Source organism: Mercenaria mercenaria, chromosome 4 (assembly GCF_021730395.1).
Source record: "Mercenaria mercenaria strain notata chromosome 4, MADL_Memer_1, whole genome shotgun sequence".
NCBI lineage: Eukaryota > Metazoa > Mollusca > Bivalvia > Venerida > Veneridae > Mercenaria > Mercenaria mercenaria.
In genome coordinates, this window is record NC_069364.1 from 26188357 (window position 1) to 26216243 (window position 27887).

Sequence of the window (27887 nt, forward strand, 5' to 3'; positions counted from 1 at the left end):
GTCACCTATTCTGAACACCAGTTTAGTGCACACTGGCAGCAGGAACTATTGACAACACTGAAAAACAGTTTGCAGATGAATCAAAGTCTCGTTATTCATGACTTCAGTGAAAACTATCGCTGTATCGAAAAACAAGAAGTGCAGTCGACATACTTTGGGAAAACAGAGGTGTCAATGCACGTGTCTGTTATATACAGGCATGCTGTTTTAGAGTACGATCAAGTTAGTGAAGACACAATTGTCACTGAAGTATTATACACGATAAGCCCCGACACAACACATGACCATTACTTTGTGTCAAATGTTCAAGACAGAATCAAACATCACCTTGACAACGTTGGCTGCAACGTTGACGACATGATAGAATTTACAGACGGATGTTCTTGCCAATACAAGAGCAGAACTTGCATGGGTGTTTCGACATTGCTCTGTAAGAAGCATGGTTATAAAAGATTTGCACGGAACTTTTTCGAAACCAGCCACGCCAAAGGCCCACAAGACGCTGCGGGGGGGGGGGGGGGGGGGTTGCTAAAACGACAACTCGACATTGCCGTCATGAAAGGTGAGACGAACCAAAGTGCACGTGACGTGTTTGATTTCGCTAAAGAAAATTTGTGCACACCTAAGTCAGGCATATATCTGAGGAGAATATTCGCCTACATCGAGTCAGTCGACAGATCCACTGCCTACAACTTCAGTGCTGTTCCGAACAACAGAAGAGTGCATCAGATGTTAACCTGCTGCCCAGGCACCATTACCATTCGTGAACAGTCCTGCTTCACGTGCGATAAGTGCTTATTCGGTAAGATATCTAATTCTTGTTCTTGTTTTCTTTGTTAAATTGAAAAAGGCACTTTCTTATCAGAGCGGTAACTAGGTATGTTAACAAATTAAATATGAATGCTATTTTTGTTTATTTTGTTAATTTACATAATGCATGGGTTTTTCGTAATTATGTTCTCTATCACAAGGAACTTATTTCACAATACTACCCTCTATACATACTGTGTATTTATGTTTATCTTAAATACTTTGATTTTTTAATAAGGTTCCAGCCCTTGTGACAACTTGGATAAAACAGGGGATTTCACCACAGTTAATCTGATGAACGCACGTGAAAGCAGTGCTACTGATGATGGTGTCAACGAAGAAGCATCTCCGGCTGATATACTGAGTGTTGGCGACGTAGTGGCCGTAATTGCCGACCACGAAACAGAGGACTATTACCTTCTGAAGGTATGTATTGTACTTGTTTTAGATAATAACAGTTGATTAATTCTCGACAGAATATGGTTGAGAGCAAATGTTTGTTCAGTTCAGCATCTATATGGTATCCAAACAATTATGTTATTTATGTATGTAGTACTAGTATATAGTAAGTAATGAAATGCATGTAACACAACCAATGACGAACTTTTTCTTAATGCTGCGAATGAAATTCATTTAAAATAATTGTAGAAATAATACACGTTTTTTGGTGTATTAACGTCTGCAGAAGCCCGCGGGATTGTTTGTGACCGAGACCGAAGGTCGAGGTCACAAACATATCCCAAGGGATTCTGCAGGCGTTAATACACAAAACAAACGTGTATTGTTGCTATTCTTGCATAAAAAAATTACACGACGACTAAATGCATTGTTTTCATATGTGATGACTTGACGATTCCGGTACATTTTTTATTTACCATTCTTGTTGTTCTTGGAAACGGTAAACATGTTTTAAATATCCATAACCGGGGCACACATAACAACAACACTACTAAAAGCGTGATTTGAAGGTTTTTGAGCATCTTATTTTTATTTTTAGTTATTACAAACGTTACATTACACATAATGTTGCATATAACTTAAAAATTTGATAAACAGGAACAGAATTATTTTAAGAATAACAACTTTACATTCGAATTATTTTGAGTACGAACAAACAGAGTACGGATGAGTACGAAGCTAGTGACTAGCTTTCGAGGTTTATTATATGTATTCTGCGGACAATCAGGTAAAAACAAACCGACTGATACTAACAAAAATCATTAATATAATACCTAAAAACGGGCAATAACACAAGTTACACGCGATACTTATTTATTCAATTTTATTTACAATAACTGAACAGACGCTTTGTAAAGGGAGTAAACTCTAAGAGAAGCTAGTGCGTACATTGATGGGGGGCAGTAGGTTTGGGGTTGGAATCGTAAATTACAAACCAGATATTTCACACGTATGATGTTTTATCATACTTGTGTCGAACAGCATTTTGCTTTTTTTCGAGAACATTTATAATTTTGTCATACTGAGCAAAATCATAACTTCACCTACCTCAATTTCGTCTTTTCTTACTCCCAGCACCAGCACCGGACGTCGCGTAACCAATTTTAAGCGTATTCCCAGCGGGAATTGGATTCCGCGTTTATCACCCGTACAGATTATCATAATTTACATTTTCTGGTCAAAGGGGCATCAATATTTTAGGTATACTGTAACGGCCAATATGTAAGATGTTTATTATGTATTAAGTGATTGTAAGCAGAAATGCAAAAGTCATCATGAAATAGCTGGCAGAGCTAGTACGAACTCACAACACCTGGCGTAATGCATTCTTAGTAAAATATAATTAAAAGTGCATTTTGTGGAATAATATGCGTAATATGGTATAGCTTTAACGACATATATTTTGTCTTCTTTTATTAGAGATGCCACTTATGTTATTATTTTATGTATGAGCGGTACATTGGTATACGGTAGAGAAAGGGTAGTTTTAAATTTGTCAGACTATACGACCTTTTTTACTTGATTTACCAAGATATAAAACTAACCCTATACTACACATGTACAGGCATACACGTACATGTATATATGATAACCTGCTTTAGTACTGAAGAAAAATATTTCCGGGATAACATTATTGATTATTGAAATAAAATTTTATGTCTGAAGAAATTGTTGACAGGAAGAGGTCCTTGTTTAATTTCATTGATCTGCAATAGACCCGTTTACCTTATCAAATGTCATATGCTTTACTTATTCTTAACTCTAAAATTTCAGAAGACAGACAGCATGATCTTGAAGAAATGAGAAAGTTGTATGAACTGACTGAAGAGAGACTGCCAGGATGCCCTCCACTTGTGAAAAAATTTCAACCTAAATATGATGACTTTACTGTTGAAATAGAATCGAAAATTACAGGGACACTAATGACGTCAATGGCTTATGTAGATAAACACTACAAGACCGGAGGATTTTACAAACTAGAGGACATAAAAAGCGTCTATGAGGATGGTTACTTTCCCGCGCCATCGAATCTTAATAGGTAAATCGCGATAAAATTTGAGCCGTGCCATGAGAAAACCAACATAGTGGGTTTGCGACCAGCATGGATCCAGACCAGCCTGTGCATCCGCGCAGTCTGGTCAGGATCCATGCTGTTCGCTGACAGTTTCTCCAATTCCAATAGGCTTTAAAAGCGGACAGCTTGGATCCTGACCAGACTGCGCGGATGCGCAGACTGGTCTGGATCCATGCTGGTCGCAAACCCACTATGTTGGTTTTCTCATGGCACGGCTCATTTACTATTTTCAGTTTTATACGTATTCTCCAATGTTATTCATTTTACATCACGTTGATATGAAAGATCGTCCAAACATGTGGTTTCTAAACGAAACTCCATTTTAGATATAAAATTTGATAAAATGCACACATGTGAAAATATTACTTTACAATATGGATAAGACGGAAAGACTTAAATTAGTTGTTTTCTTCACCTTTTATGAAAACCGATGTTGGATGGGCGTTATGTCCGTATATGGATGCTATAAGTTGAACATGGTGGGTATGAGTTACTTTAATTTGCAATGTCTTCAAACACAAAATGACTCTTAAATTTTGTTTATTTTACAGGTGGCGGAAAGATGAACTGTTCGGAATGCAGCGTCTGATGGGTGTTAATCCTGTATTAATACGGCTTTGTACCAAGATTCCAGACAAAATTGCTGTTAACAATCAAATGCTGAAGCCATTCCTTGAAAGCATGACCTTACCGCAAGCCCTACAGAAGAAAAGAATTTTCATGATTGATTATGAGATACTTGATGGTCTACAAACAAGACCCGGGTATGTTATTACTGCTCCTATTGTGCTGTTTTACCAACGTGATGACGGACAACTCGTTCCAGTCGCTATTCAGCTACAGCAAAAGTCTGGCGCGAACAATCCCGTGTTTCTACCAAGCGATCCCGAACACACATGGACTCTTGCCAAAATGTGGTGCAATGTAGCCGACTCAAACTATCACCAGTCCATTGCACATCTTGGTTTTACTCATTTAAAGATGGAAGGCGTCGTCGTATGTACTCGCAGGCAAATCCACAGGGATCACCCTATCTTCAAACTACTTATGTCCCATTTTCTTTACCTTCTTGCCATTAATGATGTGGGAATTCCATTATTATTGAATGAGGAAACAGGATACGTACAAAGGCTTTCGGCCTTGGGCAATAAGGGAATGGTAGAGCTTATAAACCGAAAAAACAAGACATGGCGAATGGACATCGATGGTACCCTGCCGAATGATCTGAAAGAAAGAGGGATAGATGATTCGACACTGCTGCCTCATTATTACTACCGAAATGACGCCAATGAACTCTACGATGCCATTTTTTCGTATGTGAAGAAATACCTCGATCTTTATTACACATCGGATGAGGACGTTAAGAAAGACCACGAGCTGCAGAAATGGAGGAAAGAAATCACTGCACCCGTAAAAGACCAAGGGCTTGGCATGCTAGGTGTATTTGGAGAAAAGGGCAAATTCACCAACAAAGAACAAGTATGTCGTACATTGACGAGCATTATTTTTACATGCAGCGTCCAACATGCAGCTGTCAACTTCCGTCAGTATGAAGATTATGGTTATCCACCAAATTATCCATTCAGTCTTCGAGGATCTCCACCAAAAAGTAAAGACCAGATAGAAGAGAATGAACTCCTGCTAAGTCTTCCAGATAAAAATACAACTTTAGACATATTGGTCATAACTGGTGTACTGAGTCTGAACAGTACTCATGCTCTTGGTAATTTTGACGTTGAATATATGACCGATGAAAAAGCGCTCAGGGTAGTTGACGAATTTCGTGCAGACCTTGCACGTATTGCCAAAGGAAACAAACAAAAGAACAGTGAGAAGAGACGGTTAGAGAAATACTGGTGCTTGCATCCAAAATTTGTACCCAACTCAATAAGTAGCTAAATAATACAAGAGTGAATGAAATTCCAGAAACAGAACTTTCTTTTTAGATGGAATATACCTGCCGTTACGAGACAGTTACAGTGCAATTTTTATTTGAAAGTTGTTCTCTACTAGCCCAACATACGCACTGGTGAGGGAACAGCGCAGTTTGACATGACAAATTTGTCAAGTAGTCGTCAGTCATTGGTCGAACTTACGATAATCAAAACTATTCACATCAAGCCATTCAGGGGAGTGTATTCCAGTTTCTAGAGACATTACTCTTTGTTTTTATTTCAATAGATTTCATTTATTTTATAGTTTGCTGTATTCATTATATATAGTTTATATCTACCATTTTCGTAAAAGTGATTTTGTTTGTCGACGATGTACATTCTGTATTATGAATATGTCATGTATATAGTTCACACTTTGTTTGATGATCGGCGGAAGGTTATTGCGATAGTATGTATGCGTGATTTTAATAAAATTTGGATACTGGCATTTCGAGTACTTTTTATTTCAGACTGAAAATTAACTCATAATATGGAGTCACACTGAGCTTATCTGGTGAAAAATTAAGTAAAAATTCCCGTTCCCATTGTATGTCCTGTTCTATGACATATTTATGTATATGGGAGGTAATTCAAAGATATTTCTATTTCTAGTAGGAGTTCAGAGGTTTGGGCATGAATTAGACTCCATAAGACTGCAAGTGTTATCATGACACGCCTTTTCGTTTAAGTAAAAAGGTTTGTCTGTATATTTCTAAATAACTTGATGGAATACATATTTATGGACTAGACGTAGAATAAATATTGGATCCCTACGTGCTTACTTGACATTCAAACTACATAATTATCTGGATCTGGCTTATAACACATTATGTCATTGAGAAAATAGTATTTTGCAACTGCCCACTGCATGTCAATTTACATGCAGAAAAAGGTCACAAGGTACTGTTTAGTTTTTCAGCTTAAACATCTCGGCTTAAGTGGCTCCAGTACTCCCGTTTTCATAGTTTTTGGTATTCTTTGGATATTGTGCCTGATTCTAATTTTATATTGATATGCAAACGACATAAAGTCGAAACCCCTCTCTATATTTTAGTGTGTTTAGTTCTGCCAATTTTTCCCGATTAGGGCTAGTCCATTACTATAACTAGGGATAATACGCCGCTTTTCATGAAAATGCACTCTACTGTATCTTTTAAGGCTCCATTAACAACGCCGTATATGTCTCTAAACTGTATTTTGGTACTTATACCATGTGAAATGTTGATTTCTGCTCGTCCTGAGGTTAGCGGGTGTGGGCGATAGGTAGTATTTCCACTACTGTCCATGAACAAGCTCATCAAACCGAGTCTGAAACATTTTCATTTTTGTCGTGTTGACGACGTGGAGTTTCCACTTTTTTCTATTTTGAATTATGGACTCGTGGTCTAATTGATGCAGAGATATTTCAAAATATTTTCTTTTTTTTGTGCATGTCTAAGGTCGCCCGAGACAATGTCCGTGCAAGTCAATTTGACGACTATGTTTGAGCCCGTGAATAACTTAAACAGTTAGTGCACATAGGACCGATATTTGTAAAAATAAATTATTGCCCGAGGGTAATTATGAAACTAGGTGTGCTATTATGGTTAGAACAAAACTGTGAAATATAGAACCCATAATTTAAGTTATTGTGTATCGGTCTGGGTTTATGTTAGTACATTATATCGAAAAGAGCTGATCATTGTGTATAAGACACTGTCCGGTTCTTTCTTATTATATGATGCAGAAAAAATAAAATATGAATGTAAGGCCATTGCAGTACTTGTTTTTAGGACATTATTTGTTTAGTAATGCAGTATTTGCCTCAGTTAAAGTGCTCTTCAAGTAATAATTACACGTGAATATAAAACGATGATATCTGACTGTCAATGTGTGTATCCAGGAAAAATGCAGACTCAAACAAACCGAGTTTGTAATTATGTTACATAGTTGCATTTTATGCTCCGAATGATCTTACAGATTTTATTAACTATCATAACAGCAGTAGTTAAGTGAGTGGTGCCTGGTGGTTGTAAAACCTCTCCCCGCACTTAGACTAAATGTTACTATACTTTCTGAGCCCTTGGGATCATAGTGTCCATTCAATTTAAATGTGTAAAAGAATTCTGCTCAAGCACACATCCTTACTTCTCTTGAAAAGACTTAGTCTGCTATTATGTTACCTAGTTACATTCTTTGCTTTCAATGGATCTTCTTACAGATTGTATAAATTGTCAGTCTTTAAGTGTCGCGTGGCGGCTATAACAGGTATCCCCGTATACGGAACCTGTGTTATGTTTTCTGGTCATATTGGATCATGGAGTCCAGTTTAAATGTGTAATAGAATTCAACTCAAGCCGGTGTTGGAGGCGTGAGAGGTGTTGCACATTTCATTATCTGTAATGAACAGACTCAGTGAAAGTCTATGCTTCAAAAGCATCTTCTTACAGATTTTATTTTTTTGGACAAACTATTTGATACAACGTCTTGTCTCGTCATAGACTTGATGGACGAACGTCTTTTTTGTCCAACTTTCGTAGTCCAGGATTTCTATAGTACTATTTTGTAGACAACATTTTTGTGAACATATGCTGCTATTTGATTGAAGCAAAATAGATGTCCATCAAACAGACAGTATGAAAATATACATTATACAAGGATTTTGCCAGGACCTGACGATGAGTTCGAGCAAAGGCCGGTGTTCGAATTATCCACCCGAGCGAACGAAACTCGGCTGTATTTCACTAAAGGAAATAAAATGTCTTACTTGTCATTCGTACAGCTAGAGTTGACCCCTGCACTCAACGTTTTACTACATTTTATTCAACATTCCATGTTTGAAAAAATTTTGTCACAGAATTTTGCTATCTGTAATCAAATGATTTTTGTTTTTGTTGGGTTTAACGTCGCATCGACACAATTATAGGTCATATGGTGACTTTCCTGCTTCTGATGGTGTAGGAAGACCCCCGATGCTCCTCCCTGCATTTTTTCTTCACCAGCGAGAACTTAGATAGAACCAGCGATCTTCCGGAAGCAAGCTGGATGACTTCCTAACATGAAGAATTTAACGCCCCGAGCAATGCTTGAACCCACATCGCTAAGGGGAAAGTAATTCGAAGTCAACCTTAACCACTCGGCCACGGAGGCCTGGTCAACAAATGAATTTATCAGTTTATATGTGCAGTGACAGAGGCATGCCCACTTAACCATTTAAAGAAGGTAATGAAATTAAAACAAATATTTTTCTCAAAACATCTCCGAAGCAGGTTTAAAATGGCAGAACACTTTTTGGAACATGGGTGGGGGTACCTTGGCTATCATCCTTTTGCAAATGTTGATGATGTACAAGATATTCTATTTCTATAAATGCCCAACATCTTTTTGTTGACATTAAAAGACGTTTCCAAAAATATGGTTTTTCAGTTATACTTTCAAAATATAAAAAAAATGATACAAACCTTGGAAATTTCATAAAGTGTTACACACACCCTTTATTCATAATGCAAAGTATATCATACTCTCAAATTGAAATAACCGTTCAAATTTCTAGTTTCGGCTTACAGGAGGAAAAAATGTTGGGTTAGTAGTACATGCATATGCATGTCCGCTTCCTCTCCAATATACGAACGCATTTAGTGTAATTTGAAGCTTTCAACCCTGTGCACTATGATACGAGGTTCTCTTTCTTAAAGACAGTCAGTTATTTTATTTGTTTTGTTATGAAATCTTCTTTGATACTTGTTCACTGTTTTGTATTGTCCTCTTCTGACTTATGACTCACAATACACAGGTCTGTTGGTGCATTTTATTGCTGTGCAAGCATTGCACCATTACAGACACTCAATTAATTTCGCACATAAAGATTAAACAAGACGCTAACCGCAAGCATTGTGCAAAATATATCAAATATTGAATGTCTTGTGTATTTCTATCCAATGTTTCTATAGCTGATAAAACAGATAAGAAGTTGAAATATAATAAGTGAAGCATTATGACATTTTTTGTCAATAAAATACACTGAAATGAAAATTTCAGTCTGTTTCTCTACGTGGGATTTGTCTGACTTATAGATATCAAATATAATACCCCATAGGGTTTGTTACAATAGCAATGTACGGATAGTTATGCAATTATTATTATTTTCATAATATTAAGAAAGAACCAGACAGTGCATTATGCGCAGTGATCAGCCCATTTTTCTGTATAATGTAGGCGTGATTTTTTTATCAGCAGAAAAGAAATTTTATTAAGTCTTATGCATATTCAGCAGATCAACATAAACCGGTATAAACAAGTGAATGAAGTATTGCTATGCAATACAAAGTCCCCTACTGAAAGGCACCTAATTTTCTCTACTGCAGTATAACATAATGAACTGATATCTGTCAATAATGTATAAACAATATTGTACTATATATACAATGTGTTATAACAAAACACTTGGATTAAAATTTTGTATATATAAAAACCTATAGGTGTTTTCATATAGCATTTTTGTGGCCGATTATCAGAAAAGGTATCAGATAAGTTATTTATAGTAAAAAAAATCTATATAAGTCCACACAAAACTTTTCAGAGATAGGTAAAAATACACCTAAAATTGGATGTAACATGCATATTGTACCACAGAAAACTGGTCTCAATTTTTCCCTACGGCCTGTAATAAATAATTTACAATATAAGCTATTTATAGTAAAACAAAGGGACATAATTCTAAAAACAAGAGTGCCTCATAGTGGTGAACGTTTGTGCCAAGTTACATCAAAATCCCTCCATGCATAAAGAAGAAATACTCTGGACAAAGTCTTTCTTGAATTTGGCATTTGACCTCTAAGTGTGACCTTGACCTTAGATATAGGGACCTGGTTCTTGCGCACAACAATCCATCTCATGGTAGTGAACATTTATGCCAAGTTACATCAAAATTCCTCCATGCATGAAAAAGAAGTGTTCCAGACAAAGTCATTCATGTATCTGACCTTTGGCCTTTATTTGTGACCTTGACATTCGACCTAGGGACCAGGTTCTTGCGCATGACACTCCGTCTTATAGTGGTGAACATTTGTGCCAAGTAATATTCAAATGCTATTTTGCATGACAAAGTTGTACACCGGGCAGGTAAAATGTCCCATTGACTTTTGATCTCCAAGTGTGACCTTGACTTTTAAGCTAGGGTTCTAGGTGTTGCGCATGACACGTCTTCTCATCAAGATAAATATTTATGCTAAGTAATATTAAAATCCCTGGATGACAGAGTTCTGGACAGGACAGGAAAAAAACCCTATCGATATTTGACCTCCAATTGTGACCTTGACCTTTGAGCTAAGGATCCGGGTTTTGCACGTGACACGTTATCTCATCATGGGAAATATTTGTGCCAAGTAATATTAAAATACCTTCATGGATGGCAGAGTTATGGACCGGACACGAAACAGACCCTGTTCATGCCATGTTAGCATTTTACTGCCAAGTGTGACCTTGACCTTTGAGCACGGGATCTGAAAGTTGTGCATGGCATATCGTCTTATTATGAGGTACATTTATGCCAAGTAATATTAAAAAATCCCTTCATGGATGGCAGAGTTATGGACCGAACAGGAAAAAGGTCCTGTTGACCTTTGACCTCCAATTGTGATCTGTTAGGGGTCCGGGTTTTGCGCATGGCACGTCGTCCCATCATGGGGAACATTGTGCCAAGTAATATTAAAATCACTTCATGGATGACAGTGTTATGGACCGGACACGAAATTGCGGACGGACGGAAGGACGCACGGACGGAATGACGGACGGACGGAAAAGCGCATTCCTATAGTCCCCGAAACTGGTTTTCAAGCAGTAGGAGACTGATAATAGCATGACCACGACAATAATGGCAACACTTGTAATATGACAGTAACGAAATGACGATTCTTTAAAACGTACAAGTATTAAAGGATTACTTGCATTTAACAGATAATACTACAATGATAGATGACAATATACACATTTTATACCATCTTGTAGCGTTCAATCAAATTGTCTTTGTATGAAAGCTTTGATCAAATATACAGATATTTTAAGAAGCAATTGTTTACAATTTGTTTTCGACATATATATATACAAATTTAGCCATACTAAGTAATCGGTCTAACTTGATGATGTATTGGAATAATAATAATGCGTAAGTCTTTAAATGCTTCACGTTCCAACAGAAAGTGAGCCTTGTCATTGACTACCCTTTTATTACAAAGTTCACATGACCCATTCTTCTATGTCGACCATGCTAAATATTAAACCAGATGTGAGATGACATTCTCAGCTTTGATAAAATATGCCAATGTTTCTAATTTTCAATAGTTATCAAATATGGAAACATTTTTTTTCGGCTCTGTAAATAACATCAAGCTAGGACTATTGTTAAAACTAATTCGTCATTCAGTAATGTAAATGTCTTTGGCTTTATTATTGAAACTTAAATTCTTGGTTTTATATTTAAAGGTCTTGTTGAAATACAGAATTTTGTCTTATTATACAATTGTATGTTCACAATTACTTGTCTAATGATGGTTATAATGCTTTTTTTTATTCTTTCTTAATTATTTAATTTTAAGAAGGTGTAGTTGTAGCCTAGGTTTGAATACCTATTAATTAAGTCATATTGCATAATAAAGCATATGTGAGTATATGCTACTCGTCATCTTATTGTATACCTACGGAATTGTTTGAGTATCTGGTACGTGCTTCTAAAATTTGAGCCGCACCCTGAGAAAACCAACATAGTGCATTTTGCGACCAGCATGGATCCCGACCAGCCTGCGCAGTCTGGTCAGGACCCATACTGTTCGCTAACGGTTTCTCTAATTGCAATAGGGTTTGAAAGCGAACAGTATGGATCCTGACCAGACTACGCGGATGCGCATGCTGGTCTGGATCCATGCTGGTCGCAAATGCACTATGTTGGTTTTCTCATGGTGTGGTTCAAATAAAGATAACCATGTAAATTAATTTCTTTCATCAATTTGTAAAGTAAGTGATAGGGGAGATAATCGCCAAAGTTTGACAGATTGTATGCGATCGTTTTCTTTCAAAAGTGTTTTAGTAAAAGCCTGAAACTATTTTAGTATAGATGCATTTACCAACGGTTAATGATATCGGTCATTGCAAATAATTAGATTTAAGTAATCCGTTTATATATACAATACATTATGACATAAAGCTATGGAAGCCCTGGAGGAACAATTGATTTCCGTACTTCCCACTTCTGACTTCTAACTTTTGCACTTCTCACTTCCAACTTCTTGACTTCCTACTTCTTACTTCTGCACTTCTGACTTCTAACTTCCACACGGAAAACTTCCTGACTTTCGACTTCTGATTTCCAACTTTCACACTTCTTACTTCCGACTTATTGACTTCTTACTTCCTTTTTTTACTTCTGCACTTTTGACTTCTAACTTCCGCACTTCTGACTTCCAACTTCCTAACTTCTTACTTCCGACTTCCACACTTCTTACTTCCGACTTCCAAAGAGGGAAAGTTGAAAGTCAGAAGTGCGGAAGTTGGAAGTCGAAAGTCAGGAAGTTAGAAGTCAGAAGTGTGGAAGTTAGAAGTCAGAAGTCAAGAAGTCGGAAGTAAGAAGTGAGGAAGTTGAAAATCAGAAGTCGAAAGTCCGGAAGTTAGAAGTCAGAAGTGCGGAAGTTAGAAGAGGGAAGTAAGAAGTCAAGAAGTTGGAAGTAAGAAGTGTGGAAGTTGAAAATCAGAAGTCAAAAGTCCGGAAGTTAGAAGAGGGAAGTAAGATGTCAGGAAGTCGGAAGTAAGAAGTGTGGAAGTTGGAAATCAGAAGTCGAAAGTCAGGAAGTTGGAAGTCAGAAGTGCGGGTTAGAGGTCAGAAGTGTGGAAGTTGGAAATCAGAAGTCGAAAGTCAGGAAGTTGGAAGTTAGAAGTGCGGAAGTTAGAAGTAAGAAGTGCGGAAGTTAGAAGAGGGAAGTAAGAAGTCAAGAAGTCGGAAGTAAGAAGTGTAGAAGTTGGAAATCAGAAGTCGAAAGCCAAGAAGTTGGAAGTTAGAAGTGCGGAAGTTAGAAGTCAGAAGTGCGGAAGTTAGAAGAGGGAAGTAAGAAGTCAAGAAGTCGGAAGTAAGAAGTGTGGAAGTTGGAAATCAGAAGTCGAAAGTCAGGAAGTTGGAAGTCAGAAGTGTGCAAGTTAGAAGTCAGAAGTGCGGAAGTTAGAAGTAGGAAGTCAAGAAGTTGGAAGTGAGAAGTGCAAAAGTTAGAAGTCAGAAGTGGGAAGTACGGAAATCAATTGTCCCTCCAGGGCTTCCATACTCCAGGGCTTCCATAGTCGAGACTGTTCTGTAGTTTTCGGTCTACTCCGTATTTTAGGCCGATGTCTAACCCTTAGTGCAAAGATAAATTAGAAAATAGAAACCTAAATGGTAATTGGTGAATTAATCAGAATACCATTGATAACGGTATTCTCAACAAACTCATTATTATAAAACCGAACAATCACTTTGCAAAAATAATTTCTACTATCTTACATCAGATGGAAGCTCGCTTTTATAACACTTTGTTTGATGATCATGCTTTTAAATAGTTTTTTGTGTAATCAAATAACTGCACATTTATTATTATGTCGTGAGAGGTGTCCAACTAGCTTAGAATCTTATGCCATCTCGAAGATCGAAATTCAACTTCATAACTTATCGAATTTTGATCCTAAGCTACACCTGAAGATCGAAAAACGTAAAATTTCAAAATAGCTTTTAATTTCGGGCCAGCTCAATGATCGAAATTCATAATATTCCAAAAGCCAAATTTCGATCTTGTATTAAATGAACAGCCTGTTCAAAGATTGACATTAAATTGAAAAAGTCAAATATCGAGAAAGCAATTAGTGTCGAGCCATCTCGAAAATCGTACTTCAAATTTTGAAAAGCTGAATTTCAGTATAATACTGAAACTGTGATCTGCTCATGATCATAATTCAAAGATTAAAAATCGTGCAAGATCGGATATATCGAAATTCAAGTTTTTAAAAATCTATACAGATTATTCCCGGTATTATATTTCAAGCTTGCTCGAATTTTCAAAGCAATCGAATTTAAAACTGGGATTGAATGTGAAACTATCTTTTGAAGCTGGATTTCGATCTTGCATTAATTTTATTTGCGAGCGAGCTCGACGATTCGAAAATCTAGCACTGCATGTCGAACAAGTCAAATTTTCAATCCGAATATCGAGCAGGTATTGAATTAAGAGCCAGTTTAAAGATCGCAATTAAATTTTTTTTTAAATGCCGATTGACTAGAAATTCATGCTAGCTCAAAATATTTAGTGTAGTTTAATATACTAATTTGTTTTAGCTCGAGTGTGATGAAAGCTTCAAGCTTATTGTAACCACTCTCGAGTCCGCTTCCTGGAAAAAACGGTACTGGTGTCATATGAGGTCATGATCGTGACCCCTGTGAGGCTCGAACCATGACCCCTGGTTGAGCGGCCGACACATTATCTACTAGACCACCGCTCCCCTCAAAATATTTGAATTTCGATCTTCCTGCTGGCTCTAATTTCAATTCTGCCTCGAAATTTGACGATTTCTTTTGATTTTAATTTCGATTTCTGAGTTTGTGCGAGATTCAATGTAAGCGAAATTCAACGTCATCCTTTCGAAAATTTGAATTTCGAGCTTCGAGCAAGATCCAAATTCGATGCAAACTCGAAATTCTTCTTTTTGAAATTTTGAATTCGATCCTCAAGCTGTTAAAAATTGACTATTGGCTGTAAACAAAATCATATTGTGGAGCGTCCACTAATTTATAAATCCTTACATGTATGCTGTTTAGCGGGTGAGAAGAAATGAGCCTTTACCGTTAAGGAGCTTAAATTCCGTAAAAATCGACGGAAATATAAAAGAATGTTCGAGTCTTTCCGATAAGGAAAAAAAACCTATACTCATCTGCAATGCTTAAGAAAGACCATTTTCTTCTTCACCTAGAAAACTGAAATTAATACGAAACAATAGCTAAATGAATATAGATTACTAGGTCGTTTGCAAAGGTCTTCAAGGGCAAATAAGAATCTATTTATTCTTTGTTAACCAAAAGATATTTCAGCAAATTATCCATATTTCACTATGTTTCTAATTGTAGATAGACAGACATAAAGTATACGCAAAAAGACCATTTTCTTTTAAATTCATTTTAAAAATAAGATATTCATAAGAAAGACAATGCATTGAATATTATCACATCGTTTGCAAAGCTAAAATACCTATAATACTTTTTCCATAAATTTAAATAAAGTAAAGGGCTCCTTCTTTGCGCTATATAAAATATTTTCACTCGTGCGAAAAAATCGATGGGTCTAATTTTCCCATATGACTATCAATAAGTAGTAAACAGAAATTAAAGTATCAAAATTCACAGTTTAATATTTGACTTGTTATTTTATAATATTATCATGATTCACTACTGCATGCACATGCCATTAAAAGGGTCATGAAATTGGCCTTAATTTTTTCAAACGTTTTTAACAGAGTTTTAACAGGTCACCATTAAAATTCACCCATTAGTTCTTACTATCTAATGGGATTTTCATGACCATAGTTTTAATGCCATACATTAAAAAGCCATGAAATATGTATATTAAAACCCTGGTAAAATATACCTTGTTAAATTGACTTTGATGGCCATGAAAAGCTGCTTAAAATAAACCATTAAAATAAGTTAACAGACTCCTTAAAACTCTGTGAAAATTTTTAATTGGCATGAAATTAATGTGCCATTAAAAAAATACCCCTTAATTCCCCATTCATTAGTAAGAACTAATGGGGCCATAATTTCTTTTAATACTCTGTTAATGCCCGTTAATTATTAAAAAATTGATTAATGGTCTCATTAAATATGCCAGATTCAATTTTAATGGGTTCGTAATATTTTAATGGTATATCAAATTAAGGGCCACGAAAATTTGCCATAAGAATTAGACATCTTAAGATAATCAACTTCTTATTTATTTTTGCCGTATTGATTTAAACTACGTATTACTACACGTGTAATAGTATCTATACATATGTACTGTTTTGTAAAATGCTTGAAGAATATTTGTTTCTTCCTTTTTCTCTCATTATTTTGTAATGTAAACACATGTAACAGCCTCGTATATATTGTCATATTGTATCCTTATTCTGTCATATGTTCATATGAAATGAGAAAATAAATGGATTATGTATTGTATTGTTTTGTCCTGAGAAAGGTTTACAGGTACCGGTTTAATAGATCAAGTGACCATGTGGGTAGTTTTAACTTTTCAACATTATAATATTGACCAACATTCTGACCAAGTTTTTATTGATACAGACATTAGGCATCAGGTGTATTCAAAAAGCAACTGTTGATGACATTGTCAGCGCACAATGGGCAATCACAACTTAGCTCTACTTCAGTACTTTGTGTTCAGGTGCATGCACTTAAACAGCTAAGAGCAAATGTTTGAGGGATTGCATCACAAGTTCCCCCCCCCCCCTCCCCAATCAAGCGTACCACACTCTTTGATTCATCGGAACGAAGAAGCGATAGATCTGCCCATTCCCCAAATGAATTTAAGTCAGACTGTAATCTTCACAATCATGTGTACTGTTCACTTCTCTATGAACCTTAGTTTCTACTCAAGGATTGGAAAATTAATTTGAAAATCTAAACTGGTCTGAGCACATTTTATAATGTAAATTCCTTACCCCACCCTTTTTCTTATACAAATGCTAATTATTTGGACTGGAAAAACAAAAAACAGAAAAGTGGCATGCATCAATACATATTTACCTTTACCAAAAAAATGTAGATTGATGCACAGGAAAATTGTTTACACGATGCTGTTCTGTTCTGTTTTAAATTGTGTACGGGTCGGACCGGATACTGGCATTTACACAAAAGCATTATTAATTTCGGTGCAGAAATATACATGAAGGTGTGACGTCACGCAATGGTTTGGACGATGAACGAAATGTTGTTGAAATCGTTGATTTCGTGTTAGTTAATACGGTGAAGCGACCAGTAAGCACAGTCCCGCATATATTTTAGTTGCCTTTAGATAATTACGCCATCCGAAAACACTCGCACTGCTTACTTTGAAATTTTCATGTTTTCTCGTGGTGGGTGGGGTGTGAATGCGTTTCATTCTTGGTGTTTTTTATTATATAGAAGGGTGAGGGGGGGAGGGGGGGTCTTTTTTCATATACAGACTTTTCATGGCTTTTTGGATAGAATTTCAGGCTCCTGTGATTGATGTTATCAACTAAATTAATATGTTTTCATCCGACTTTCATTGAAATAAATCCGATTTTTTGTAGGAACACAATTTGTCAAACTTTTGAAAAACAATGGCGTAACTGCATCAAGGGGAAATAACTTTAATGCAACTAAATATAACATCATGATATATTATAGATAATGTGTGCATAGTATGTATTTGTTGTGATTAAAGTCCATTTTAGAACAATATGGGACTGGAATTATAAGCATTCAATGGGAGTGCAAGCCAAAAACCAAAAAACAGAAAATAAACGAATCACATTTTACAGAATGAAGGATTTAATGGGCATCACATTGCTGTTAAAGGCCATTAAGTTTACTCTTAAATGAAATCGTACAGAACCTGAACATTTAATGGGCATTAAATCAATTTTAAGGGCCATGAACAATCCTGTTAAATTCAAAATATACAGAATTTTACTATTTTTTCAAAGCCATTAACTTTTTTTAGCTACCAAACTTAATTTTTAATGGCATGATTCTTGGTAAAAAATGGGTATTTTAATGGTATTTTAACATGTAACCCATTAATATTGTGAAATCTGTTAAATAAAGTGATGCAAGAATTAATGGGGTTAATTAACGGTTTTTCCTATTTTAATGGGTATTTTACAGGGTTTTAAACCATGTTTAATGGTATGTGCATCCAGTAGTGATTATCCACAGTTAAACTCTTCCTATTTTACATAATATAACATTTCTTACTGTACGACTTACACTCTACGCAGTACAATTATCAGTCTTAGATACTGCTTAATAATCACTTATCCTTTTTATGGATGCCTGCTATAATGAGAAAAGGTGAGAACAGGGCTTATGTGGAGTTTCCACATTTTCTATTTTATTCAAGATATGCAAATTTGCAGAAGTGTTGTTAAATTTCGCCGTAGTGCATTTTTGCTTTTACGGACAATAACAATAACAATATGTACTCTATTCTGAATGACTTTTCTTTTTTAATTTCTTAAAATGTATCCGTTTTCATCAACTATGTGAACACAGTGGTGGAAAACTTGCAGACATTTGGCTCTTGAAAAAATCTCATTTTAGATAAATTGCCATGACTCTTAGAGTTAACAGGTTTTAGTTAAAAAAAGTCAACTTGTAAATGTTCTTGGACTGTCTAATGGCTTGTAATTGGTCAGCTACTCCGGTAATATGTGGTTAAGTAACATTTTTTAGTTTATTGTGACTTTGTTATTTTTTCTAACACGTAGTATTTTTAAAAAAATTATTTTCTTACATTAAAATCAAATTCGTAATAAGGCCTGTTAACTCGTAATGCAAACTTGAAAGTATATCTCGTTTTTGATCTTCAGATGTAATAGAATTGTATTCTTTGCCATATTGAACACATTTAATATACTTACAACGTTGAACTCTGATCCGATTTTGTCCTCGTCATACCGTATTGAAATGCTTTCTGACAGTATTGTCTATGCCGTCAGTCATTCTTTTTTATAAAATCGTCTGTGTGAAATGGTACCTTTTGAAATAGGGTTCACTTAACATATACCATATCTCAGACACTTATATAGATATTATCATAACGGTGCTTTTATTTTGCTGTGCAAGCGTTCCACCATGAAATGCAGTTATTTTTGTAAATACACTTAAAGCAAAATGGTAACCGCAACCATGAACCCATATTGTTCAAATAAGATTAAATATTGAGTTCTCAAATTTTGCGCAACGTATAATGCATGTAATAGCAAACGACAAAAAACTATTACAGTGGAGCATTATGCATCTATAAAGTACACCGAAATGCATTCAGTCTGTTCCTCAGCGTGGGATTTATTTGTACAAAATGTATTTTTTAACTACACCCTCTTTCCCACGGGTTTGTCACAAACTTAAACTACTGCTTGTTAAACAGATATAATTGCATAAATGTCAGAAGTGTCTTTAAGATTATTATCTTACTTCTTCTTCTTATTAGATTTTTGCAAATAGGCAATTCCATTCTGATCGGTTTGTTTGCTAACACTGAAATGTTTTTTTTAAATAATTAAATTCTTGATTTTAGTGAGTCTTTATATATATATATAACTACAATGAACTGCAAACGCTTTGAAAACGAACACTGACCTAACTCAGAATAACTCGAATATGTAGCATAGGTTATAATCAAATTTTGTTTCTGGTCTTAGCATTATAGATCTTAATCAGTTTTGTTAAATTCCATATTTGAGTAACGCCTGATTACGTGAAAGTATTCGTAAGGAGTCGCCCATTTCTAAAATGGAAGTCACAAAATATTACAAAATCCCTGTTGTTTAATGGCTTTCATCTGTTACATTGAGCAGATAACAAGATGTATTTACATACCTATATAAATTTTGTAAAAAATCGGCTTGTATTTCACAATTAAATATGAACAGGCAGTAAAAAGTCCGTATTTTACCTTTTAAGTTCCGTATTGTACTTTTTGTATTGTATACTGTCGGACTACTTTCATTAATATGCATGATCTGACACAGTTCTATAAATAGCGCACATAAAAACTTCACTTAGTTCATTTTAATATCGATGAACATTGATTATTTCGTTTAATAACAAGACAATAAACCAAAAAGTGGAGGTATATAATAAAATGGTCATTATAACAGTAGCTAGATCTGGGATTTTGCATTCGGCTCTCGAGGATTTTGGAAGGTTGGATCACACTCGGCAGTATCGGCCTAGACTGGATGCTGGAGAGGTAAATATGACACCTGCCGTGGGCTCGGCTGGAAATAAGTTGTTCCATCCATTCCAGGTGGGGACTTTCGTCGACTACCCACGTTAAACAAGAAACTTTACCTACACTCGGCGCATGCGCGCCTCGTGAGATCCGATCTGGCAAAAATCCACTCGAGCCGAATACAGCATCATGGATCGAGCTGCTGTCATAATAACCCTAATATCTTTTCATGTATTTATTGATGCCTATCTAAATGTTTTAAGCTCGATGCTGCCACTATCCGTGCTTATTACTTTTAAATTGAAGGTGTTAATCAAAGAGCTCTCTACTTGCGTCTGTTTTTTAAACGTTTTGAGAATTAGGCTAAACTTTTCAGGAATTTCAAAATATTTTAGAAAAAAAAATACATATTGTATCATTTTTAAGAATGAAAATGTTACAGAATCAACAGTTTTGAAAAAAAGTACTTCCAAATCGTGTTGGAATAAAGTTCACCATCTCGCAAACACTTCAGCGCTGATCGAATACAAAGGTTTAGCGAATCATCCATTTCATTATCACGCATGAATGATTTCAGAGTTAAACATTAGAAATATTTATCTTGTTATCAAAACCAAAATTTTTACCTCAACTATTCATCCACACAAACATTTGAAAGAATCCCAAAATCTGCGTTTTATGCGTTACAGTGTATAATTATCATAATGCAACATTAAAAATGAACAGAGACATTGCAACCTTAGATTCAATATTTCAAACCCTAATCAGACAGAAAAAAAAGAAAGAAATAATACATCCCAATCAGCGATTTGTCGTTGAATAAAGCTTTTGGAATAAGAATTCAGGAAGTATACATGTCAAGAGGGCACAGCCCGAGTGATATGAAAATACTCACAATGATATTATTATAATAAGAGAAAATCCTTGTTTGCGATATATTATTTGGATTCTAACACGTCATCAAAGATTATTATGACATAATTGACGACATCCACCAAATGTTTGCCTGTTTTGTGCGGTTTTTGTCCAGCGCGCCATTATGACGCGTTTGACGCTTTGGCGTATTTAGTGTGTCGTAAAGACAGTGAATTGTAGCAAATAACACATAATTTGCAGTCTTCCTTCTTTCATAAGAAGAGAAATCAGGTCGTGTTAGAATAATATCACCATCGTCGTGGCATGATCGCGTGTACCTGATGTGGCTGCGATAGTACAATGGCCCTGACAAAACACCGTAATTCTCTTAGTAATATTGTAAATCCACTGAGGAAAGGGGTCAGTGACTCCAGACCAGCCACTTCGGATACCTTTTAAACTTTTACTGCAATTGAAAACGCTCCGCACTGAAAGATATATGTTTATTGTAGATTTTAGCTCGATTCTTCCTTTTCTGGTTTCACCCTCAAATATTGTTTTTGCGTAGTATTTGCATTTTATAATCCTACAATAAACTAACTATCTTTACTGGCCGTCACGATTTTAAAGGCTATCAAAAATGACAATTACAGCGAGAAAAAAGGTTCATTCAAGATATACAAATTTGCTGGGGTTTATTTAACGTTTTTGCAATAACAGTAACGATATATTCTGAATTCGGAATGGAGTTATTTTGTTCACTTAAAACATATAGATATTTTCATCAACTATTTGAACACAGTGATGGAAAACTAGTCAGACACTTGGATCTTGACAACAACTCGGTTTAGATTTAATTTCCATGATTATAACAGTTATCAGTTTTTAGTTAACCTAAAATTTCTTGTCAGCTGGTCTGCCATTGGCTGTCTTGTTCACAGGTAACACGGTGGTGAATAAAAATTCTATTTTTTATTAATATTTTGTGATCTTGTGCAGGTTTTATTTTCGCTATACCGTATTTAGTTTCTTTCAGACAGCATTGTCTCTGCCGGCAGTCATTTTTTATAAAATCGTCTTTGTGTCGTGCTATCTGGCATTGGGTTCACTTAACAAAGATCATATCTGAGCCACTTATATAGATATTATCATGTCGATGCATTCATTTTGCTGTGCAAGCATTTCACCATGAAATTCAAATAATTTTGCAAATACACTTTAAGGAAAAAGCTAACCGCAATCATGAACCCATATTATTTAAAAAAGATTAAATATTGACTATATCATGCATTTTCTGTTCAAATTGTCTACAATTTATAGCAAATGTAAAATACAATACATTGGAGCATTATGTTTATTGAGATTCACTGAAGTGCATTCGGTGGGATTTGTCTGTACAAATTGCATTACTAAAGGCTCATAAAGACTTTGTTCATAATGTGTCTGTCATATTTTTTTGTTAAAGAACATAAAACAGACTTATGTTTTCTTAACTCCTCATTTCGATAATTATTTTCATAGATATTTGTCAAAGGTTTGAATGTTTGGTTCAATTAATTAGTAGGAAGCATTATTGAATCTATTGTTTTTGATTACGCATCTTTATGGCACTGATCGCATGAGATTATGTGTAGTATTGAAACGCTATTCTAATCATACTCTCCGTATAGACAGATGGCGTACCTGTTTTTAAACATGATAGAATTAAAAGCCTTATGAGACTTTAAAAAGACCCTGCCAATGATTTGTCACAACTTGTTATTAATGAATTTGTTCAGAAGAACCTGTAAATTTCTCATTCTTATTATTAAATTTTTGTCAGTTAGGCAATTGCATTCTGATCGTTTTGTTAATGTTTGCTTGATTATATCATTGTATCCGAGTCGTTCAAGATCCCAATCCGTTATCAGATTACTGTGTTATTGAATGTGCTTATGAAAACAATGCTATTCATCAGCATGAATAGTGACTTTTAATGCTATATAGCAAATAATAAATATGTCGAAATATGAACTGAAGGATGTCTATGTTAATGCTGTAAACGAGACTGTTGTAACTGAAGAGCTGAACGATTTGATTTTGCACACTGGAAGAGCTGTTAATCATTATCATATTGACATTGAGTCAAGTTTACAAGATTTTGTAAGTATTATGAATAGGGTAAATGAAAAATTGTTTAAGAAAAACTTGAATAAGAACTCGCGCTATGTTACATCAAAAAGTCATGATTTGATAATAACTGCGAAGTTAAAAGAAATTAATTTTATGTGTTTTTAAAATCGTTATAAAAATTGTAAAACTGAAAGCAGCTTTATGATTAGCCAAAAGAAAATAATACGATGATACCGTACACAAAAGGTTGTATTTTATTGTCATACAAACGCCAAATTGTACTGGAATATGTTAAACGCTATCTCTCATGTAAAAGGCCAAGTATGCCATTCTCTGCTTTTAAAATATATTTCAAAGCTGTAACTAATCATGACGATCTTTTTTTTTAATGCTGATGAAGACGTTTTGTATTTAAATGATTCTTTTTTCATCATGAATTTCAGGTTATATTCAATGGGCTTGATGTACCTTTAAGTAATGTCGAAATGGAAAGAGTGCGGATGCCGATAAGTTATTGGATGAGATTCAGACGAAAGATGCTTTTTGATTATTACTTCATCTTAACATACTATTTAACACGACGGTTTTTAGCACAGGATGTTTACCCGATTCTTGGTCTGAAGGATATATTATAATATTGCATAAAAGTGCTGTTAATGATCCAGATAACAACAGAGGAATTACACCATTAAGTGTCTTAGGATATTGCTCACTAGACTTTTACCACAGTCACACATACGGCGCGGATAGCTACGTCTAGCTACGGATAGAAACGCAGTAATCCGTATCGATCCGTATCGATCCGTATCTGAGCCACACTGATTGGTACGGATTGATACGGATTACTACTTTGAGGTACGGCTCAGGTACGGATCTATACGGATTACTACGTTTCTATCGTGACTAGACGTAGCTATCCGCGCTGTATCTGTGACTGGGGTATTTAAATAACCGGTTACCTAATTGAGCAGAGTACTGTAATATAGGACTGATGCAGATATCAATCCAGACAATATTTCTTGGGTTACTTTAGTCCGACACTTATTGTCTTCAATGGGTTTCTACGATTATGGGCTGTACACGGTTTTGGTAATTTGGATGATTTTTTCTCTACACTTTTGCAGAAACACAACAATGATATTAGTCTTAAGTTATGGCTCGATCGTCTAGAAAACTCAACTCGAGCAATTATCTTTAGTGAGATTATCGTTTTAGTTTTCAATTTCAAAGGTACAGAATCAGCAAGTAAATTGTTTCTTCTTACAACCTTAAAGTTGAATCTGGCATGTGACATAAACCAAGAAGTATCTCGGCCATGCAGACAGAATGTTTATCCTATTACGATTTACGTAAACAATACATGGACATCTGACCTATTGAATCTAAAATAAAATCTTCTTCTTCTTTATTTAACAATGTTTTATTACTTTTTAGCTCGACTATTCGAAGAATAAGTAGAGCTATCCTACTCACCACGGCATCTGCTTCGGTGTCGGTGTCAGCGTCGGCGTCACACCTTGGTTAAGTTTTTCGTAACAGTCCACTTTTTGATAAAGTCTTTTGAGATAAAGCTTTGAAACTTTCAACACTTGTTTACCATCACCATGTCCAGTTATAAGCAAGAGTACATAACTCCATCAAGGATTTTGACTGAATTATGGCCCCTTTTAACTTAGGAATCTTGGTTAAGTTTTTCGTACCAGTTCACATTTTGTGTAAAGTGTTTGACATATGGCTTTGAAACTATAATCACTTGTTTATTATAACAATCTCTATCTGTAGGCAAGAGAACATAACTCTGTCAACTATTTTGGTGGAATTATGGCCCTTTTTAGACTTGAAAATTTGTAAAAATTTTGTACAAGTCCATGTTTTGTCAAAAACAATTTGACATGTGGCTTTAAAACTTGGAACACTTGTTTATCATCATGATTTATATTTGTAGGCAAGAGTAAATAACTCTGTCAACTATTTTGGCTGAATTATGGCCCTTTTTGACTTGGAAATTGGTTCAGTTTTCGTACAAGTCCATGTTTTGTCAAAACTTTTTGACATATTGCTTTGAAACTTTGAACACTTGTTTATCATCTTGATTTCCATCTGTAGGCAAAAGTACATAACTCAGTCAACTATTTTGGCTGAATTATGGCCCTTTTTGGACTTGAAAATTGGTTCAGTTTTCATACAAGTCAATGTTTTGTCAAAGCTAATTGACATGTGTCTTTGAAACTTTTAACACTTGTTTATCATCATGATTCCCATCTGTAGGCAAGAGTACATAACTCTGTCAACTATTTTGACTAAATTATGGCCCTTTTTGGACTTGGAAATAGTTAAGTTTTCTGTGCCAGTCTGTATTTTGCCTAACCTGTTTGTCATATGGCTTTGAAACTTTGACCACTTGTTTACCTTCAAAGTCTACTTACCTAAGACAAGGACTTTGGCTCAGTTATGACCCTTGTTCAGACATAGAAATTAGTTAGGTTCCTACCATTCGATATTTTGTCTATTAACTGTTTGATATATGGCTTTGAAACTTTGAACACTTGCTTACCAACATTGTCACACATTGCCATATAGTGCAAAACTAAACCAAATCCACAAATGCAGATACATTGTTTGTCTTATCTGTTCCTTTTCATTTGTCTGAAAATCTCAGGTAATATTTTGATCCTATACTTTTATCAATGCTTCGAATAGACGAGCACGCTGTCAACAGACAGCTCTTGTTTTTATATAAACTAAATACAATACATTGAAACGCTTTGAAAACTTAGACTTACTTAACTCTGGAGTCTGGAGGAAAGGTTATTATCAAATTTTATTTCAGGACCTAGCACTATAGAGCATTATTTTATGACTCGTAAATTCCGCTAATCTCATTGGGCGATAATTAGGATTATGACCACTATTAAATGTGTAGAATATCTTAAAGAAGCGCCTGATTGCGTACACGTATCCGCAAGGCGTTGTCCGCTGCTAAAATGAACGTCACGAAATGACAACATTCCGGTTAAAATAACAGCTTTCACCTTATACCCTGAGCGGATCAGCAAGCACAAATATTCTGAAAATCTGTTCATGTATTTATCAATGGCTATTTAAAAGTCTTAAGATTGACGCTGCCTATATTCGGGCTTATTAACTTTGAATTTTAAGGTGTTAAGAGATCTCGTTGAGGCTTCCCATTTGAGAATTAGGCAAAATGTTCATGAATTTTAAAATACTTCGGATTCATTTAAAATCAAATGTTGGAATAACATCCCAGAATCATGCATCGTGATATTGAAAAATGCCGATATTTACAAGCGTGTATCTTTGCAAAATGAAAATACTGTAGTTATTAATATCTTATATAGGATCTATACTTCAGCTAAGATCAAATACATGATTTGCTCGCAAAATCATACACTTTAATTTCATGTATAAATGACATTAGAAATTTTGTGCGATATAATTCTAAAACTACCGGTATCTTGTTATTGAACATTTTACTTCAACTATTATCCACAAGAAGATGTTTAGCTAAAATATTTCAGCTCAGAGATGTTTATATGCTGTCACGGATCTCTGAGCTGAAATGAATCCCGTATTGAAACCTTACCAGAAATCGTGCCAGAAGTCTGTCACGCTATAATTTCCATGGACTCATCTTTTACTTTAATATATGTCTTATCCATTTTTCTTTTGATCTGACATAAAATAAACCACAACAGAAACGATACACACAAGTTTCAAATGGGTACCGCTGTCTGCAATATATTGACCGCCATTGCAGTGGTGACCTGATCAGGGTACTCTACTATTGGCAGCATAAAATCGTTATAAATTTATTGATCTTTTCTGATGTCTGTTACCTTCTAAGGTATGTTTTTCATGAACTTTGTTTGGTTATCTTTGTTATTCAATAAAATTCAAAAATATACAATATGTTGATCTCGATTTTCAAAAATAACCATGTGCTATTTACTTTGCGTGACGTCAACAGTTTCTCACGAGAGTCAGTGCGCATATGATACTGGTTAGGTAACCAGTAACTTAATGGACGCGACCATCAGAAAATAAAAATCGCGCCAGTTAAGTTATGGTAGAAAACGCTTTGTGTTTTAATGCTTTTCAGTGTATATAGTACTATATAACAAGTGAACTTGGAGGTTACCAGGCACTGCATCATTATAGAGTTTAAAATAATGCAAACCCTAGTCAGACAGAAAAAATACATCTTATCACACAATCGTACTGTCTTGGCATGGTAGTAGCATGTATGGCACGCCAATTGTCCAATAATTATGTGAACCCAGGTTCACGGTCGAAAAACCAGGTTTTTCGAACGTAAAACCAGGTTTTTCGAATACTAACCTATATTTTCGAGCGAAAACATAGGATAATGCCATAAACCATAGTTCACGCTCGTAAACGTAGGTTCACGCTTGTAAACACAAACTGGGGTTCACGAGCGTAAACATAGGATAACGGCCGTAAAAATAGGATAACGACCGAAATTCGTAGTTCAATCGAAAAACCTAGTTTATCAAACATAAACCATGGTTTAATGTCAATATATTAGGATTATAAAATCAACTATGAATTTCGGGCGTGAATATGGGTTTACGGCCGTGAACCTATGTTTACGATTTACGACCGTGAACCCATGTTTACGACCGTGGGCCTAGGTTTATGACCGTGAAC

At 35.3% G+C, this 27887-nt stretch overlaps 1 protein-coding gene across 1 annotated transcript; it reads left to right on the forward strand.

Moving 5' to 3' along the window:
- The first annotated feature begins 309 nt into the window (after window positions 1-309).
- On the forward strand, window positions 310-5725 carry LOC123551204 (polyunsaturated fatty acid lipoxygenase ALOX15B-like). The gene is made up of 3 exons (XM_053540807.1): window positions 310-313; window positions 3041-3307; window positions 3895-5725. The coding sequence occupies exons 2-3, from the start codon at window positions 3069-3071 to the stop codon at window positions 5240-5242; spliced, it is 1587 nt and encodes a 528-aa protein (XP_053396782.1). The 5' UTR covers window positions 310-313; window positions 3041-3068; the 3' UTR covers window positions 5243-5725.
- The last annotated feature ends 22162 nt before the right edge of the window (window positions 5726-27887 follow it).

Coding starts and splice junctions, on each gene's coding strand:
- LOC123551204 (XM_053540807.1), top strand. CDS start 3,069: ATGAGAAAGTTGTATGAACTGACTGAAGAGAGACTGCCAGGATGCCCT. Junction 3,308..3,894: donor GCGCCATCGAATCTTAATAG/GTAAATCGCGAT, acceptor TTTATTTTACAG/GTGGCGGAAAGATGAACTGT.